General features: G+C 49.1%; 1 protein-coding gene across 12 annotated transcripts in view; it reads right to left on the reverse strand.

Annotated features, from left to right (window-relative positions):
- The window catches only part of ARAP1 (ArfGAP with RhoGAP domain, ankyrin repeat and PH domain 1), a 143,644-nt gene that overhangs the window by 1,908 nt on the left and 126,582 nt on the right, over positions 1–15,154 (reverse strand). For 11 of the 12 annotated variants that reach the window (XM_077926830.1, XM_028725785.2, XM_077926832.1 and 8 more), the window contains 10 exons: positions 14,987–15,073; positions 13,603–13,671; positions 12,188–12,305; positions 10,354–10,467; positions 8,100–8,242; positions 7,139–7,221; positions 5,735–5,785; positions 3,868–3,931; positions 3,496–3,651; positions 1,729–1,768 (listed from right to left, as the gene is read on the reverse strand). In XM_077926830.1, the coding sequence (XP_077782956.1) occupies positions 1,751–1,768; positions 3,496–3,651; positions 3,868–3,931; positions 5,735–5,785; positions 7,139–7,221; positions 8,100–8,242; positions 10,354–10,467; positions 12,188–12,305; positions 13,603–13,671; positions 14,987–15,073 (903 nt within the window). In that variant the 3' untranslated portion in view covers positions 1,729–1,750. Of the gene's footprint in view, positions 1–1,728; positions 1,769–3,495; positions 3,652–3,867; positions 3,932–5,734; positions 5,786–7,138; positions 7,222–8,099; positions 8,243–10,353; positions 10,468–12,187; positions 12,306–13,602; positions 13,672–14,986; positions 15,074–15,154 lie in introns of those variants that run through there. The other variant, XR_013392489.1, reaches the window with a different exon arrangement.

The following is a 15,154-nucleotide window of genomic DNA, read 5'->3' on the forward strand; positions in this document are numbered from 1 at the left end:
AGAGTGTGCGGCTCTCTCCCTTCCCCCACTTCCCAGAAAAGCCCCCAAGAGCTGCGCTCCCTTTAAAGAGCGCATGGCTCTTGCAGGAGGTGGGGCGGAAACCAGTAGGCTTGCTTTCGCTGAAGCCAGGAGGGCAAGCGGGATCGGTGCACACCGATCCCGCTTGCTCTCCTGGCTTCAGGGATAGCCCCGCAAAGCCTCCTGAGTGAAGATGGAGGAGCGCTCCCTCTTAGCTCAGGAGGCTTTGCGTTGCTTTCTTATTTCTTGTTTTCCTCCCCTAAAAACTAGGTGCGTCTTATGGTCCGGTGCATCTAATAGAGTGAAAAATACGGGATGTGCTATTAGAAGCAAAGCACCCAGGAAGGACAGGTGGCTTTCTGAAGAGCACAGCAAACGGAGGCAGAGGACTGGGGAAGGATGCGCAGGGATGCGGCCGAACCTTTTGCAGTGTGTGTGTGTGGGGGGGTCCTTGGACACGGGTCCCACCGGTATATTTTAAGAGGATCTGGGCCAGGGTGAGAACAAGATGGAGCAAGTTCAGGGTGGTTGAGATGGTCAAGGGCCTGGGAACCACCCCTGATGAGGAACAGTTGAAGGAATTGGGGATGTTTTGCCTGGAGAAGACTGAGAAGTGATGAAACAGCTCCCTTCAAATCTCTGAAGGGTCATGGAATCGTAAAACTGTAGAGTTGGAAGGAACCCCAAGGATCATCTAGTCCAACCCCATGCAATGCAGGAATCTCAGGTAAAGCATCTGCTTAAGGACCTCCAAGGAAGGAGAGTTCACCAGCTTCTGCAAGCTTCCGAACAGCTCATACGGTCAAATAGTTCTTCCTGACGTTTAGTCGGAATCTCTTTTCTTGGAAATTGAAGCAGGAGAAAACGAGCTTGCTCTTCCATGGGATGGTCCTTGAGATATTTGAAGATGGCCCCTGGAGAAGAGGAGGTTAAGGGGTGATATGATAGCCATGTTCAAATATATAAAAGGATGTCACATAGAGGAGGGAGAAAGGTTGTTTTCTGCTGCTCCAGAGAAGCGGACACGGAGCAATGGATCCAAACTACAAGAAAGAAGATTCCGCCTAAACATGAGGAAGAACTTCCTGACAGTAAGAGCTGTTCGACAGTGGAATTTGCTGCCAAGGAGTGTGGTGGAGTCTCCTTCTTTGGAGGTCTTTAAGCAGAGGCTTGACAACCATATGTCAGGAGTGCTCTGATGGTGTTTCCTGCTTGGCAGGGGGTTGGACTCGATGGCCCTTGTGGTCTATTCCAACTCTATGATTCTATGATATCTCCTCTCCGTCTTCTGTTCTCCATACCCAGTTCCTTCAACCGTTCCTCATCAGGCTTGGCTTCCAGACCCTGGATCCTCTTGGTTGCCCTCTTCTGCCCACCTTCCCGCTTGTCAACATCCTTCTTATATTGGGGTGCCCAGAATTGGACACAGGACTCCAGGTGTGGTCTGACCAAGGCAGAATACAGTGGGACTATGGCTTCCCTTGATCTGGACAGTGGACTTCAGTGGATGCCCCCTAGAAGAGCATTAGTCAATCGCCTTTGTTGTGAAACTCCTCCTGAGGCAGGATGTTGTAGCTTTCAGAAACCTTTTGGCCAAGAGGACTGAGAGAGACCTCAGTGGTCCTTCCAAAACCAGGTCTCTTCTCAGCAGCCCTGCGGACTGCATGTGGGGGCAAGCTAGCATCCATGGCCCAGGGAGACAATAGTTACCTGCCACGCTCGGTGTCCGGTTTCATACATCCCGAAGGAGCTGGAGAGGAAAGGAGACAAGCTTAGAAAGGGAGAAGTCGCCTTCCTGTCCTCCTGTCTCGCCATCTGGCCCAGGGCGGGCCTGACAGGCCTCATAAGGACGGCTGCTGTTTCTTACAGGGTTTCCCCAGCTTGGGTCTCAAGCGGTTTTGGGACTACAACTCCCATCTTCCCTAGCTAGTGGAACCAGTGGCCAGGGATGATGGGAACTGTAGTCCAAAAACAGCTGGAGACCCAAGTTGGGAAAATACCTCGTAGTACAGACGACACCTATATCACACACCTCTTAGCTGACAAAGAGCCCGAAATCAACAGGCCTGTGGCAAAGTACTGTTACATTGCAACAAGAATAAGACGAGCAATGATGTCAGCAACGGAGTTCAAATTGTAAACATCGAAGGAACGATAATAAACAGTAGTGACATTTGAATTGAATCCTTAAAACCTTAAAAGTCGAAACCTGGTCATAAAGATAAGCACCAATTCTGTGATTTGGCCATATTTCCACTGTTACCTGTAGCACAATATTACTTATAATGTCATATTTTATTTCATAAATTGCTTGCTGGTCATTGACCGTATTAAAGATATTTGATGGGAACTGTAGTCCAAAAAGAGCTGGAGACCCAAGTTGGGGAAACCTTGACTCATTGCATTTCCACCCCACCTTTCCTCCACAGAGCTCAAGGTGACGTAAGTAGTCCTCCTCCTCCTCTTATCTTGACAACAGCTACCCTGCGAGGTTGGCTGAGAGTGAGTGGCCAAGTGCGAGATTCGAACCCCGGTCTCTCCCAGGTCCTAGTCTGACACTCTGACCACTACACCACACTGCCTCTCAAGCCTGTAGGCTTACTCTACCAAAGAAATAAGCCAGACCAAGCTGCGTGTGCGGTGATCAGGAACAGTAATAATAATAATAATTTATTATTTATGCCTCGCCCATCTGGCTGGGTTTCCCCAGCCACTCTGGGCGGCTTCCAACAAAACACTAAAATACAATAGTCTATTAAACATTAAAAGCGTCCCTTCAGATGTCTTCTAAAAGTCTGGGAGTTATTTCCTTGCCATCTGGGTGGGAGGGCGTTTCACAGGGCGGGCGCCACCACCGAGAAGGCCCTCTGCCTGGTTCCCTGTAACTTGGTTTCTCACAGTGAGGGAACTGCCAGAAGGCCCTCGGAACTGGTCCTCAGTGTCCGGGCAGAACGATGGGGGTGGAGACGCTCCTTCGGGTATATTGGACCGAGGCCATTTAGGGCTTTCAAGGTCAGCACCAACACTTTGAATTGTGCTCAGAAACATACTGGGAGCCAGTGTAGGTCTTTCAAAACCGGTGTTATGTGGTCTCGGCGGCCGCTCCTAGTCACCAGTCTAGCTGCCACATTCTGGATTAGTTGTAGTTTCTGGGTCACCTTCAAAGGTAGCCCCATGCAGAGCGCATTGCAGTAGTCCAAGCGGGAGATAACCAGAGCATGCACCACTCTGGCCAGACAGTCCGCGGGCAGGTGGGGTCTCATCCTGCGTACCGGATGGAGCTGATAAACAGCTGCTCTGTACACAGAATTGACGCTGGCTTCTTAGAGCAAAAAAGCAGAGCGCGGACATCTCTGCTGGGGGATTGCCAACAAGGTTGCAGAGCTGAGCAGCCTTCCCTCGCTTGCTGCCCTCCCTCCAGGTGCCCAGCGCCCAGCAGAATGCGGGCAACCTGTGCCCATCGGCAGTTTCCCTCACCGTCAGCGGGTCGGCTGCAAAGGCCGCGACGCTGTTCCTCATCTCGCTCTCGTTGCCTCGCAGAGGGATCAGGGAGATGTTCCCCAGCCGGGAATCCTGCTGCGTCCGGGACGCCCGAACCTTGGAGGACTCTGGCGGCCAGATGTTCCCGCCGTGCTGGGAAGGCCAGAGAGGGAGGAAGAGGTCACAAGGAGCACAAGAAGGGACAAGGTGGATCAGGCCCGGCAGCTAGTCGCAGGCCAGTTCTCCCCCTCCTGCTCCACCTTCATAGAACCATAGCATTGTAGAGTTGGGAAGGACGCCAGAGGCCATCTATCCCAACCCCCTGCGACAACCCTGAGAGGTAGGTCAGGCCGAGACCCCTCCACTTACCTGCACAGAGAGGAAGGTGGCAAACCAGCCCCGCAACTCCATCTGCGTGTCACAGCAGAGATACCTGGGGGGGGGGGGAGATGATAATTATTATTATTATTAATATATATATATATATTTCTTTATACCCCGCTTTCCCAGGCCAGAGCCAGGCTCAGGGCAGCTAACATCAATGAAATTTCAGTAAAAACATGGTAAGAAAAGAAAAAAAAACAATTTAAAATACAGATTAAAATGCAATTTAAAATGCAGCCTCATTTTAAAAGTCAAAACCATAAGGGGAGGGAAACATAAGGGTCAGACCAGTGGCGTAGCGTGGGGGGTGCAGGGGGGGCCGGCCGCACCGGGCGCAACATCTCGGGTTAGGGCAAATCCACGGGTTAGGGGGCGCAAATTACTTGCCTTGCCCCGGGTGCTGACAACCCACGCTACGCCACTGGGTCAGACTGAGTCCAAACCAAAGGCCAGGCGGAACAGCTTTGTCTTGCTTGGTACTCAAACGCCTTGGTTCCCAAACACCAAAAACCCAGAAGTGAGTGTTCTGGTTTTCGAACGTTTTTCGGATGCCAAACATACGAAGCGGCTTTCGGCTATTGTTTCCAGGGTGCCTGCACCAATCAGAAGCTGTGCCTTGGTTTTCGAACATTTTGGATATCAAACGGATTTCCGGAACGGATTAAGTTTGGCGCTTTTGTTTTTGCTATTTATTTTGCGTTTTTGTTTTCGAGGCTTTCTTGGTTAATTTGTTTCTATGACTGTGTGGAACCCAGTTCAGCTACTGATTGATTGATTGATTGATTGTGCGACTGCGGAAATGGATAAAAGCCCCCCATCCAAGCATCATCAGTGCAGGTAAGAAAAAAATATTATTATTATTATTATCATCTACAATACCGTCTCATTTATTTTATAGTACAGTACATTGATTATTGCTTTCATTTTACAGATCAATGGTCTCATTAGGTAGTAAAATCCAAGTTAAATTGCTGTTTTAGGGGTTGTTTTTAAAAGTCTGGAACGGATTAATCTGTTTTGCATTACTTTCTATGGGAAAGTGCGCCCTGGTTTTGGAACAAACTTCTGGAATGGATTAAGTTTGAGAATCAAGGTAAGGTAAAGGTAAAGGGACCCCTGACCGTTAGGTCCAGTTGCGGACGACTCTGGGGTTGCGGCGCTCATCTCGCTTTACTGGCCGAGGGAGCCGGCGTACAGCTTCCGGGTCATGTGGCCAGCAGGACTAAGCCGCTTCTGGCGAACCAGAGCAGCACACGGAAACACCATTTGCCTTCCCACCGGAGCAGTACCTATTTATCTACTTGCACTTTGACGTGCTTTGAGACTGCTAGGTTGGCAGGAACTGGGATGGAGCAACGGGAGCTCACCCCGTCGCGGGGATTCGAACCGCCGACCTTCTGATCGGCAAGTCCTAGGCTCTGTGGTTTAACCCACATTATTACTGTTTCTATTTATTTATACCTTGCTTTCCCCCATGTCGGGGACTTGAGGTGGCTCACAGGGGCCACCTCATGGGGGGGGGGGGGAATCATTACAAAATGAAAAGGAGGGAGGGATGTATTTGGGACTGTGCCCAGCACCCCTTCCCCTCCAAAAAAGGTTGTTTTCCCACAAAACTTTTTCGAAAGCCCTAAATTTTTGCTGCCAATTTTTCTTAAATTTTATTGATTTTTATTTCTTTTTGTAAACCGCTCTGATCCACACACCCCCGCCCCCCGGCCAGGCGGTATATAAATTTTACGAAATAAAGAGAAAGGAATTTCCCCAGCTTTTATCGGGATGGGATGGACTGGAAACAAACAAGCAAAAAACCACAGTTGTGGGTCTGACCCCCCCCCCACCAGCTGCTTACCATTGCTGCTTCTCTAGCTTCTCGTTCTCAAAGAAGACGGTGAACCCCCAGCTGGAAGAGAGGGAGGGAGGAAGAGTCAAAAGGAGAGCAAGCCGGAAAACGCAGCAGCCGCCTCCATCCCATTTTTTGTGCTGCCTCGGGGAAAGTGGTTCCTTGGGGTTTCAGTCTTTCCCCAGGTTACGCAGGTGAGCAGGGAAGGTTACACACGTTTACAGAATCACGGAACTGTACAGCTGGAAGGGACCTCCAAAAATTATTATTATTATTATCTGAACAGCATCCTGAAGGTCCCTGGTCCCTAATCCCTGATAGCATCTCCCAGAAGGGCTGAAAACTCACCCCACAGCCCACCACCAATGCCCACACTTCAAATCCTGCCATGACGCAACAGAGCACATCTTTGAACACCAGATTCCAGCTCCTCTCTGAAGCATCACACCTCCTCTTTGCAATTAGCCTTAATAAGCAGCGACTGCAGCAAAATCAAGGTCCTTCCGTCAGATGAGAGTCCTGTGGGTGTTTTTTCCCAGACCCTCAAAAGTTTCCCCCAGATGGAGAAACCCTGTGCTCAGCTGGTACCACTTAACAGAGATGTGCGTCTTGTGAAGCAGGTTTGCCACCTGGCGGCCGAGGGCGGGTTGTGCACGAGCTCAAGAAGAACAGGTAAGCAGAGCCTGCAGGATCAGGCCAGGATCAGGATCAAGCCTCTTTTAAAGTCGTCCTAGTTGTTGGCCATCACTGCCTCCTGTGGCAGAGAGTTCCACAGTGTAACTCTGCGCTGCACGAAGAAGGGCTTTCTTTTATCGGCTCTGAATCTTCCAATTGGCAGGAAGGATGTGGGGGGTGAGTCCATAGACGCAGCCAGGATTTAGGTTCGGGGGGCGGGGGGACACAGAACCGAGCTATCTGCGACGCGATTGGTCAGTTTGTTAAGTATTTTTATGTATTTATTTATTGCCCCTCTGGCTATGGCTATGCCAGAGTCCAGAAACATCTGGAGGGTTACAGACTCAGGGACTCATGCAGAGATGCAGGAGGCACTCCTCTGAATATGGTGATGATGAGAATATTATTATTATTATTATTATTATTATTATTATTATTATTATTATTGACCCCATGCATCCAACTAGGTTGCCGCAGTCACTCTGGAATGCTTCATGCAGAACACATAAACATAACGAAACATTGCCATGGGCTTCAGGGGGCTGGACTAGATGACCCTTGGGGTCCCCTCTAAAAAAATTTGATTCGCTGATCCTGAAGGTTCTGGAAGCAGATCTTTTGGGGGGAAAGGGCCAGGCGCACTTACAAAAATTCAGCCCAGATAAAGAGGTGTCCAGCCAGGATGAGACTGGCATAGATGAAGAGGCAGCGGCACTTGCACTCAGAGCAGGCACTCACCAGCTCGGAGGACGGACTTTCTTCTTTATTCCCAGGTAGATCTTCAGGTTCTTCACTGGCCATTCTTTCTCTGGTTTGTGGCTCTGGAGAAGAAGGAGAAGAGTGAGAGAGCAGAAAGGGAACTTACAATTCTATGACTCATCGGCACAAAATCGTAGTGATGGAAGGAAACCCAGGGGTCATCTAGTCCAACCCCCTGCAATGCAGATATCATGGTTAAAGAATTCCCTGTGGAACGCCCTCCCTTCAGATGTGAAGGAAATAAGCAGCTATCCTATCTTTAAAAGACATCTGAAGGCAGCCCTGTTCAGGGAAGTTTTTAATATTTAATGTTGTACTGTTTTTAACTGTTTAACTGTTTTTAATATTTTAATATTTAATGCTGTACTGATTGGGAGCCACCCAGAGTGGCTGGGGAAACTCAGCCAGATGGGCGGGGTATAAATAAAAAATTATTATTATTATTATTATTATTAGTATATAAACAGGGCTGCCTTCAGATGTCTTCTAAAAGTCAGACAGTTGTCTCTTTCCTTGACATCTGGTGGGAAGGAGTTCCACAGGGCAGGCGCCACCACCGAGAAGGCCCTCTGCCTGGTTCCCTGTAACTTGGCTTCTCACAGTGAGGGAACCTCCAGAAGGCCCTCGGAGCTGGACCTCAGTGTCCGGGCAGAACGATGGGGGTGGAGATGCTCCTTCAGGTCTACTGGACTGAGGCTGTTTAGGGCTTTCAAGGTCAGCACCAACACTTTGAATTGTGCTGAGAAACGTACTGGGAGCCAGTGTAGGTCTTTCAAGACCGGTGCTGACCTGGGCTCTTCCCCCAATTGCACAATGGGAATCAAGTGTCTGGGAGTCACTACGGCCTCTGCCAGTCACATAATGTCGGCACAACTCTCAAAACAGACAGGCGACGGGGCTGGCGCCCAGAGAGGGTTGTCAAGGGGACCTCTGCACGTACCCGGACTTCCTTATAGAGGCGCAGGCAGCTGCTGTTGAGGATGAAGTATCGGTCGTGGAAGCCGGTGCTGAGCCCCACGCCCAGCACGTTCTTCTCCTCCCGGAACTTCATCATGCCATGCTTGCTGTCGCCCACCTTGCTGGCTGGGGAAGAACAAAGGCATCAGGAAGCTGGGGGGGGGGGCAAGGGCCTGAGGACTAGCACCATGGCAAGGCTTATGGGGGCAACAACGGAGGAGGGAGGCGGCGGGGGCCGGTCAGCAATTGCTGAAGGGCAGCTCCGTAGGTTAAAAGAGAAGTGAGGGGTCGTGTATTGAATTAAATTGTTATAAGGTGTACATTCTTTGTTTCTTTGGCTTGTAAAATAGAAAGACGGTATACAAATTAAAAGTGATGATGATGACTGGATTTATTTTTTTAAAAAAAAATACCATACTTTTCCGTGTACAATACTTTTTTTTTTACTCTAAAATAATGTTCAAAATCTGGGCTCATCTTTTACACAGATAGTAAAGGTAAAGGTAAAGGTACCCCTGCCCGTACGGGCCAGTTGTGTCCGACTCTTGGGTTGTGCGCCCATTTCACTTAAGAGGCCGGGGGCCAGCGCTGTCGGCAGACACTTCCGGGTCACGTGGCCAGCGTGACAAAGCTGCATCTGGCGAGCCAGCGCAGCACACGGAAACGCCGTTTACCTTCCCGCTAGTAAGCGGTCCCTATTTATCTACTTGCACTTTTTAAGGGTGCTTTCGAACTGCTAGGTTGGCAGGAGCTGGGACTGAAAGACGGGAGCGTACCCCGCCGCGGGGATTCAAACTGCTGACCATGCGATCGGCAAGCCCTAGGCACTGAGGTTTTACCCACAGCGCCACCCGCGTCCCATACACAGATAGTATCTCCCCCCTATTTTCTTAAATCGGAGTTCCCAAAAACAGGGGGCGTCTTATAGATGGAAAAATACAGTATGCCATGATTCTATTTCTTAGACAAATCTTCAAGCCCAGGGACACTCAGGGACACTTCCTCTATGCCAGGCAGCAGTTTACAAACTTCAATCATATCCCCACTTATTTGCCTTTCCCCTAAACTGAAAAGTCCCAAACGCTGAAAACTTTCTTCGTAGGGGAATCTGTACGGTGGTAGTTCATGCATAGCGACTTGCTATTATTTTCACTGATGGTAGTTTCGTTATTCTTGATTGCAATTGCTATGAGTTAATTTCCGTTCAATTGCTGTTTGCCAATATTTTGAGACTTAATTGCATTGTGTACTATTGCGACCTAGTGGATTATTGAACATTAACGTATTTCGATACAAGTTCTTTATTTTTAAATTATGACATCGTTATATTGGGTCAGATTATTACAAGACAGGTGATCTTTGCTGTCTGTTTTGCTGCTGCAAACCGCATGTGAATAGTAACAAGAAAAAAGAGGCACAGTGGAATCTGGGTTCTCGAATGTCATCCGTTCCGGAAGACCGTTCGACTTCCGAAACGTTCGAAAACCGAGGCGCAAAGGGCAGTATGCAAATTCAATAGAGAAAATTGAAAAATAACTCAACAGATAATAACTCAGTGGGACGCAGGTGGCGCTGTGGGTTAAACCACCGAGCCTAGGACTTGCCGATCAGAAGGTTGGCGGTTCGAATCCCCGCGACGGGGTGAGCTCCCGTTGCTCAATCCCTGCTCCTGCCAACCTAGCAGTTCGAAAGCACGTCAAAGTGCAAGTAGATAAATAGGTACCGCTCTGGCGGAAAGGTAAATGGTGTTTCCGTGCGCTGCTCTGGTTCGCCAGAAGCGGCTTAGTCATGCTGGCCACATGACCCGGAAGCTGTACACCGGCTCCCTCGGCCTGTAAAGCGAGATGAGCGCCCCAACCCCAGAGTCGGCCACGACTGAACCTAATGGTCAGGGGTCCCTTTACCTTTTTTAAACTCAGCATAAGCTGTTAAAAAATGGAAGCATTTACTTCCGGGTTTTCAGTGTTTGGGTTCCGAAACTATTCGAGAACCGAGGTACCACTGTATACAAATTAAAAGCGGGAAAATGAAATGAAATAACGGTCTTTTGATATGGGCAGTTTTGTTTCCAGCTCCTTTCCTAATAATGATCCCTAGCCTGGAATTCGCTGCACCCCGGGGTCCATGTCTTCTGTGTGCTCTCTGTTACAAACCCTGGGGTCTCGCTCCTGGTCGGTGCCCAGGACTGCCCCTTCCCCCTGGGTGGCAATGGGCTTCCTCTGCCCCTGCCTACCTACCTAGATAGAGCAGCATGTTCTCCATCGAGAGCTGCTTTTTCACCACCAGGTAGCTGTCCTTGCCCAGGCTGTGCAAGATGGGAAGGACCTTCTCGCTGTAGTGCAAAGGCCGTTCTGCGTGCGAGAGAGAGAGAGAGAGAAACAGGAGGGTAAATAAGACTTTCCAATGAGAAAATACAGAAACAGAGAGAGAGGAGTGGCGGAAAAACATATGGACGTACAGGCATACCTCTGCGGCAGTGTTAGAAACAAAGATGTATAAGCTAGATGCCAATAATAATAATAATAATAATAATAATAATAATAATAATAATAATAATTTTATATCCTGCCCTCCCCAGCTGAAGCTGGGCTCAGAGCGGCTAACAACAATAAAAGTAACACAGCATTCTAAAATCAATTCATTCTAAAATCAATTCAAAATCAAATTAATGGCAACCACTGGGCTAGATTTCTATGAGGATTATCAAAGGAGGGGGTCAGACTGTGCCTTGGCCAAAGGCCTGGTGGAACAGCTCTGTCTTGCAGGCCCTGCGGAAAGATGTCATGTCCTTAAACCAGGGTTACAGTCACCAAAACAGAATGCCTGCTGGCAATTTTTTGGGTCAGATGGCCACAAAAGTAGCATTTTTCAATGGGACTTTTTGCTTCCTGAAATGCCTTCCGATTGCGCAGATAAAAGAGAACAGGATTCTACAGGATGTGGAATTAGTGTGTGAAAACAGTCCATAAGTTTTTAATGCCTGTTGTTTTAATTCTGTTGGGAGCAGCCCAGAGTGGCTGGGGAAACCCAGCCAGATGGGTGGGGTGTAAGTAATAAATTATTATTATTATTATTATTATTATTATTATTATTATTATTATTCAAGGATTCCCAGACATGCACCTCTACATAGGTGCCATCCTGACACCCAGGCATCTTCACTTGGTTGCAAGTGGCCAACAGCCAGGTACAAATGCGCCTGGCGAATTTCGAACGCTGTACTGTGGGTTCGGTTCCAGACCACTGCAAGTTAGCAAATATTGGAATAAAGTGAGCCACAACATTTTTATTTGTTGCTTTCCCAGTGCATATAAAAAGTTAGGTAAAGGTAAAGGGACCCCTGACCATTAGGTGCAGTCATGGCCGACTCTGGGGTTGCGGCGCTCATCTCACTTTACTAGCCGAGGGAGCCGGCGTACAGCTTCTGGGTCATGTGGCCAGCAGGACTAAGCCGCTTCTGGTGAACCAGAGCAGCGCACGGAAACACCGTTTACCTTCCCACCAGTAAAGGTGAAGGGACCCCTGACCATTAGGTCCAGTCGTGGCCGACTCTGGGGTTGGGGCGCTCATCTCGCTTTATTGGCCGAGGGAGCCGGCGTACAGCTTCTGGGTCATGTGGCCAGTATGACTAAGCCGCGTCTGGCGAAATGTTTGTTTGTTTGGGTTTTTAAAAAAATGTTTTTACTATATTTATATTCAGTGTTAGGCAGGGAGGGCGAGGTATAAATAAATTATTATTATTATTATTATTATTATTATTATTATTATTCTGCAGAACGTCCATTTAGCCTCGGTTGTCGAATGTTTTAGAAGTCGAACGTTCTTCCGGAGTGGATTACGTTTGACAACCAAGGCGCCACTGTACAAGCGTGGGGACAGCTGCAGTTCTGATTGGGCAAAAAACCCCTCCAACATCGTGACAGAAGAAAACCCGCTGCAGAGTTTAGGCAGGGGGCCACCAGAGAGGCGCATCTTTTGCGGCACTTCCAAGGGGGGCCCTCCGAACAGGGGGTGGGTCTGCCCCAAGGAAGAGGATGCTCTGAGCACCAGAAGCCCCCAGAGGACTCCTACCTGCCTCCTCCCGCTCGTTGACTTCAAAGCAGCTCCAGAACTCTTTCTCCTTCATGACGATTTTCCGCCGGTCCAAGATTTCGAAGGTCAGCTCTTCCGCAGTCATGGTGGCCGGGATCTGGAGGTGGAGAGGGGTGTGTGTGTGAATAAAGGACCTTCCACAGATGATATGATACAATAATCTTTATTGTCATCGTCCCATACAGAACAACGAATTGAAAATCTACATCAGACATTCAAAAACCAACAAGCCTGCTATCCCAACCTGGTTAGCCCCCTAGAAATATCCCATAATTAAATACAATATACTCCCATAGAGACTACCTTACACTGCGTTTAAAACCAAAATCGCATTTGAATAGAAACTGTTTCTCCGGCGGCTAGTCCTAGTCTTTATAACCCTGTCCCTTCTTCCAAAAGGCAGAAGCTGAAAGAGATCATTTCCGGGGTGCGCACTATCCTGCGCTATCTCTGCAGCTTTCTTATGGCACCTGGAAGCATAGATTTGATCCAAGGTGGGAAGAGTGCACCCAATTATTCTCTCCGCAGTCTTTACAACCCTGGACAGCCTTGTTTTTTCCCTGACCGTGCAGCTCCCAAACCACACACACAGACCCTAAGTTAATACACTCTCAACAGCACGATGGTAAAATGCCATCAACAGGTCCTTTGAGAGATTGTTTTTCCGAAGGAAAATATAACCTCTGCTGTGCTCTCTTCATCAGGTCTTTGCTGTTTTCTCCCCAGATTAGGTCAAAGAAGAAGGTGGTATCCTAATGCTATGGGTCACAGTGGCTGACATCACAACCGCCAGCTTTAATAGCCATTGGAGAGGCATCCCGGGAGACCAGGATTCGAATTCCTCACTTGGCTCAGCGGGCAAGTCGATGCCTGTCAGCCTAACACACCTTAAAGGATTCTAATTTTAAACGCAGTATAAGGAGTCTCTATAGGAGCATATTGTATTTTTAAATGGGGTTTCAGAGTTTTTAGGGGTTTTTGAATGTCTTATGTAGATTTTTCAATTTCATTGTTCTGTATGGGACAATGACAATAAAGATTATCGTATCGCATTCATGTTTTTATACTGTATTTTATGCTGCTTCTACAATTAAGTGTTTTAAATTTGTTGTTAGCTGCCCTGAGCCCGGTTTTCTGAACCGGGAAGGGCAGGGTATAAATAAATTATTATTATTATTATTATTATTATTATTATTATTATTATTATTATTATTATTTCTCGTTTCCCATCCTTGCCAACACACAGCCAACGTCCCACCACTGTGCTCCCCCCACAGCTTGCCAAGAGAGGCCGGTTTCTCTCCCACCAGAGACATCAGCCGCCAAGTAGGCTGCCTCCTCCCCGTGCGACCGAACCCTTCCCGGGTCTCCTCTCCCGCCCTCCCTCCGCGCACCTTGATGTGCTGCTCTGCTTCCGTCTTCTTCTCCTCCAGGTAAACCGTGCAGATGAAGTCTCCAGCTTGCTGCGTGGAGAAGGAAGCCAGGTCAAAAAGGCAGAAGGTCCCGGGCATTCCAGGCGCTGTTGGACTACAACTCCCAGCAGCCCCAGAAGCCAGGGGTGATGGCAGCTGGAGTCCAGAACATATATTTAGAAGGACGGAGGATTGCTGCCGAGAAAGAAAGCTCCGGGCTAAGGCTTTAAACTGAACGTTGCATTGAAAACAACCTTAGAACTGGCATTTAATTTCCCGTCCCCATCTTCATACAGAATATCAAGCGTGGTACCAGCACATGCAATTGAGGAGGGTTTTGCCAGGCTGCCTCCAGCTCCCCATCAACACAACTGCCTGGACCCAGGGTCTGGAGGCGGTTGTAGGATGGATGGCAGCTAACAGATTGAGGTTGAATCCTGACAAGACAGAAGTACTCTTTTTGGGGGACAGGGGGCGGGCGGGTGTGGAGGACTCCTTGGTCCTGAATGGGGTAACTGTGCCCCTGAAGGACCAGGTGCGCAGCCTGGGAGTCATTCTGGACTCGCAGCTGTCCATGGAGGCACAGGTCAAATCCGTGTCCAGGGCAGCTGTCTACCAGCTCCATCTGGTACGCAGGCTGAGACCCTTCCTGCCCGCAGACTGTCTTGCCAGAGTGGTGCATGCTCTGGTTATCTCCCGCTTGGACTACTGCAATGCGCTCTACGTGGGGCTACCTTTGAAGGTGACCCGGAAACTGCAATTAATCCAGAATGCGGCAGCTAGACGGGTGACTGGGAGCGGCTGCCGGGACCACATAACACCGGTCTTGAAAGACCTACATTGGCTCCCAGTACGTTTCCGAGCACAATTCAAAGTGTTGGTGCTGACCTTTAAAGCCCTAAATGGCCTCGGCCCAGTATACCTGAAGGAGCATCTCCACCTCCATCGTTCAGCCCAGACACTGAGGTCCAGCGCCGAGGGCCTTCTGGCAGTTCCCTTGCTGCAAGAACCCAAGTTACAGGGAACCAGGCAGAGGGCCTTCTTGGTAGTGGCGCCCGCCCTGTGGAACGCCCTCCCATTAGATGTCAAAGAGATAAACAACTACCTGACTTTTAGAAGACATCTGAAGGCAGCCCTGTTTAGGGAAGCTTTTAATATTTGATGAATTATTGTATTTTAATATTTTGTTGGAAGCCGCCCAGAGTGGCTGGGGAAACCCAGCCAGAAGGGCGGGGTATAAATAATAAAAATGATTATTATCAAGCTTGGTGCAGAGAAGGAGAGAAGGAGGGCAGCCTTGTTATTCTGCCTCTGCTCCCCCGCCTGGCCGGCCGGCCGGCCCAACCCTAACCTTGCCCCATCTCACCTGCGTCGCGCTAGAGGAACCAGCCTCACGCATCTTCATGATGGCGGTGATCTCCTCCTGCTGCTTCCTCATCTCCGCCTCGTCCACCTGCCGAGCATTTGTGAAAGAGAGAGAGGATTAAAGAGGAGAAACCAAGCCGCGGGGGGGGGGGGGGGAGGCCAAAGCTTC

The sequence above is a fragment of the Podarcis muralis genome, chromosome 4 (assembly GCF_964188315.1).
Source record: "Podarcis muralis chromosome 4, rPodMur119.hap1.1, whole genome shotgun sequence".
Taxonomy (NCBI): Eukaryota; Metazoa; Chordata; class Lepidosauria; order Squamata; family Lacertidae; genus Podarcis; species Podarcis muralis.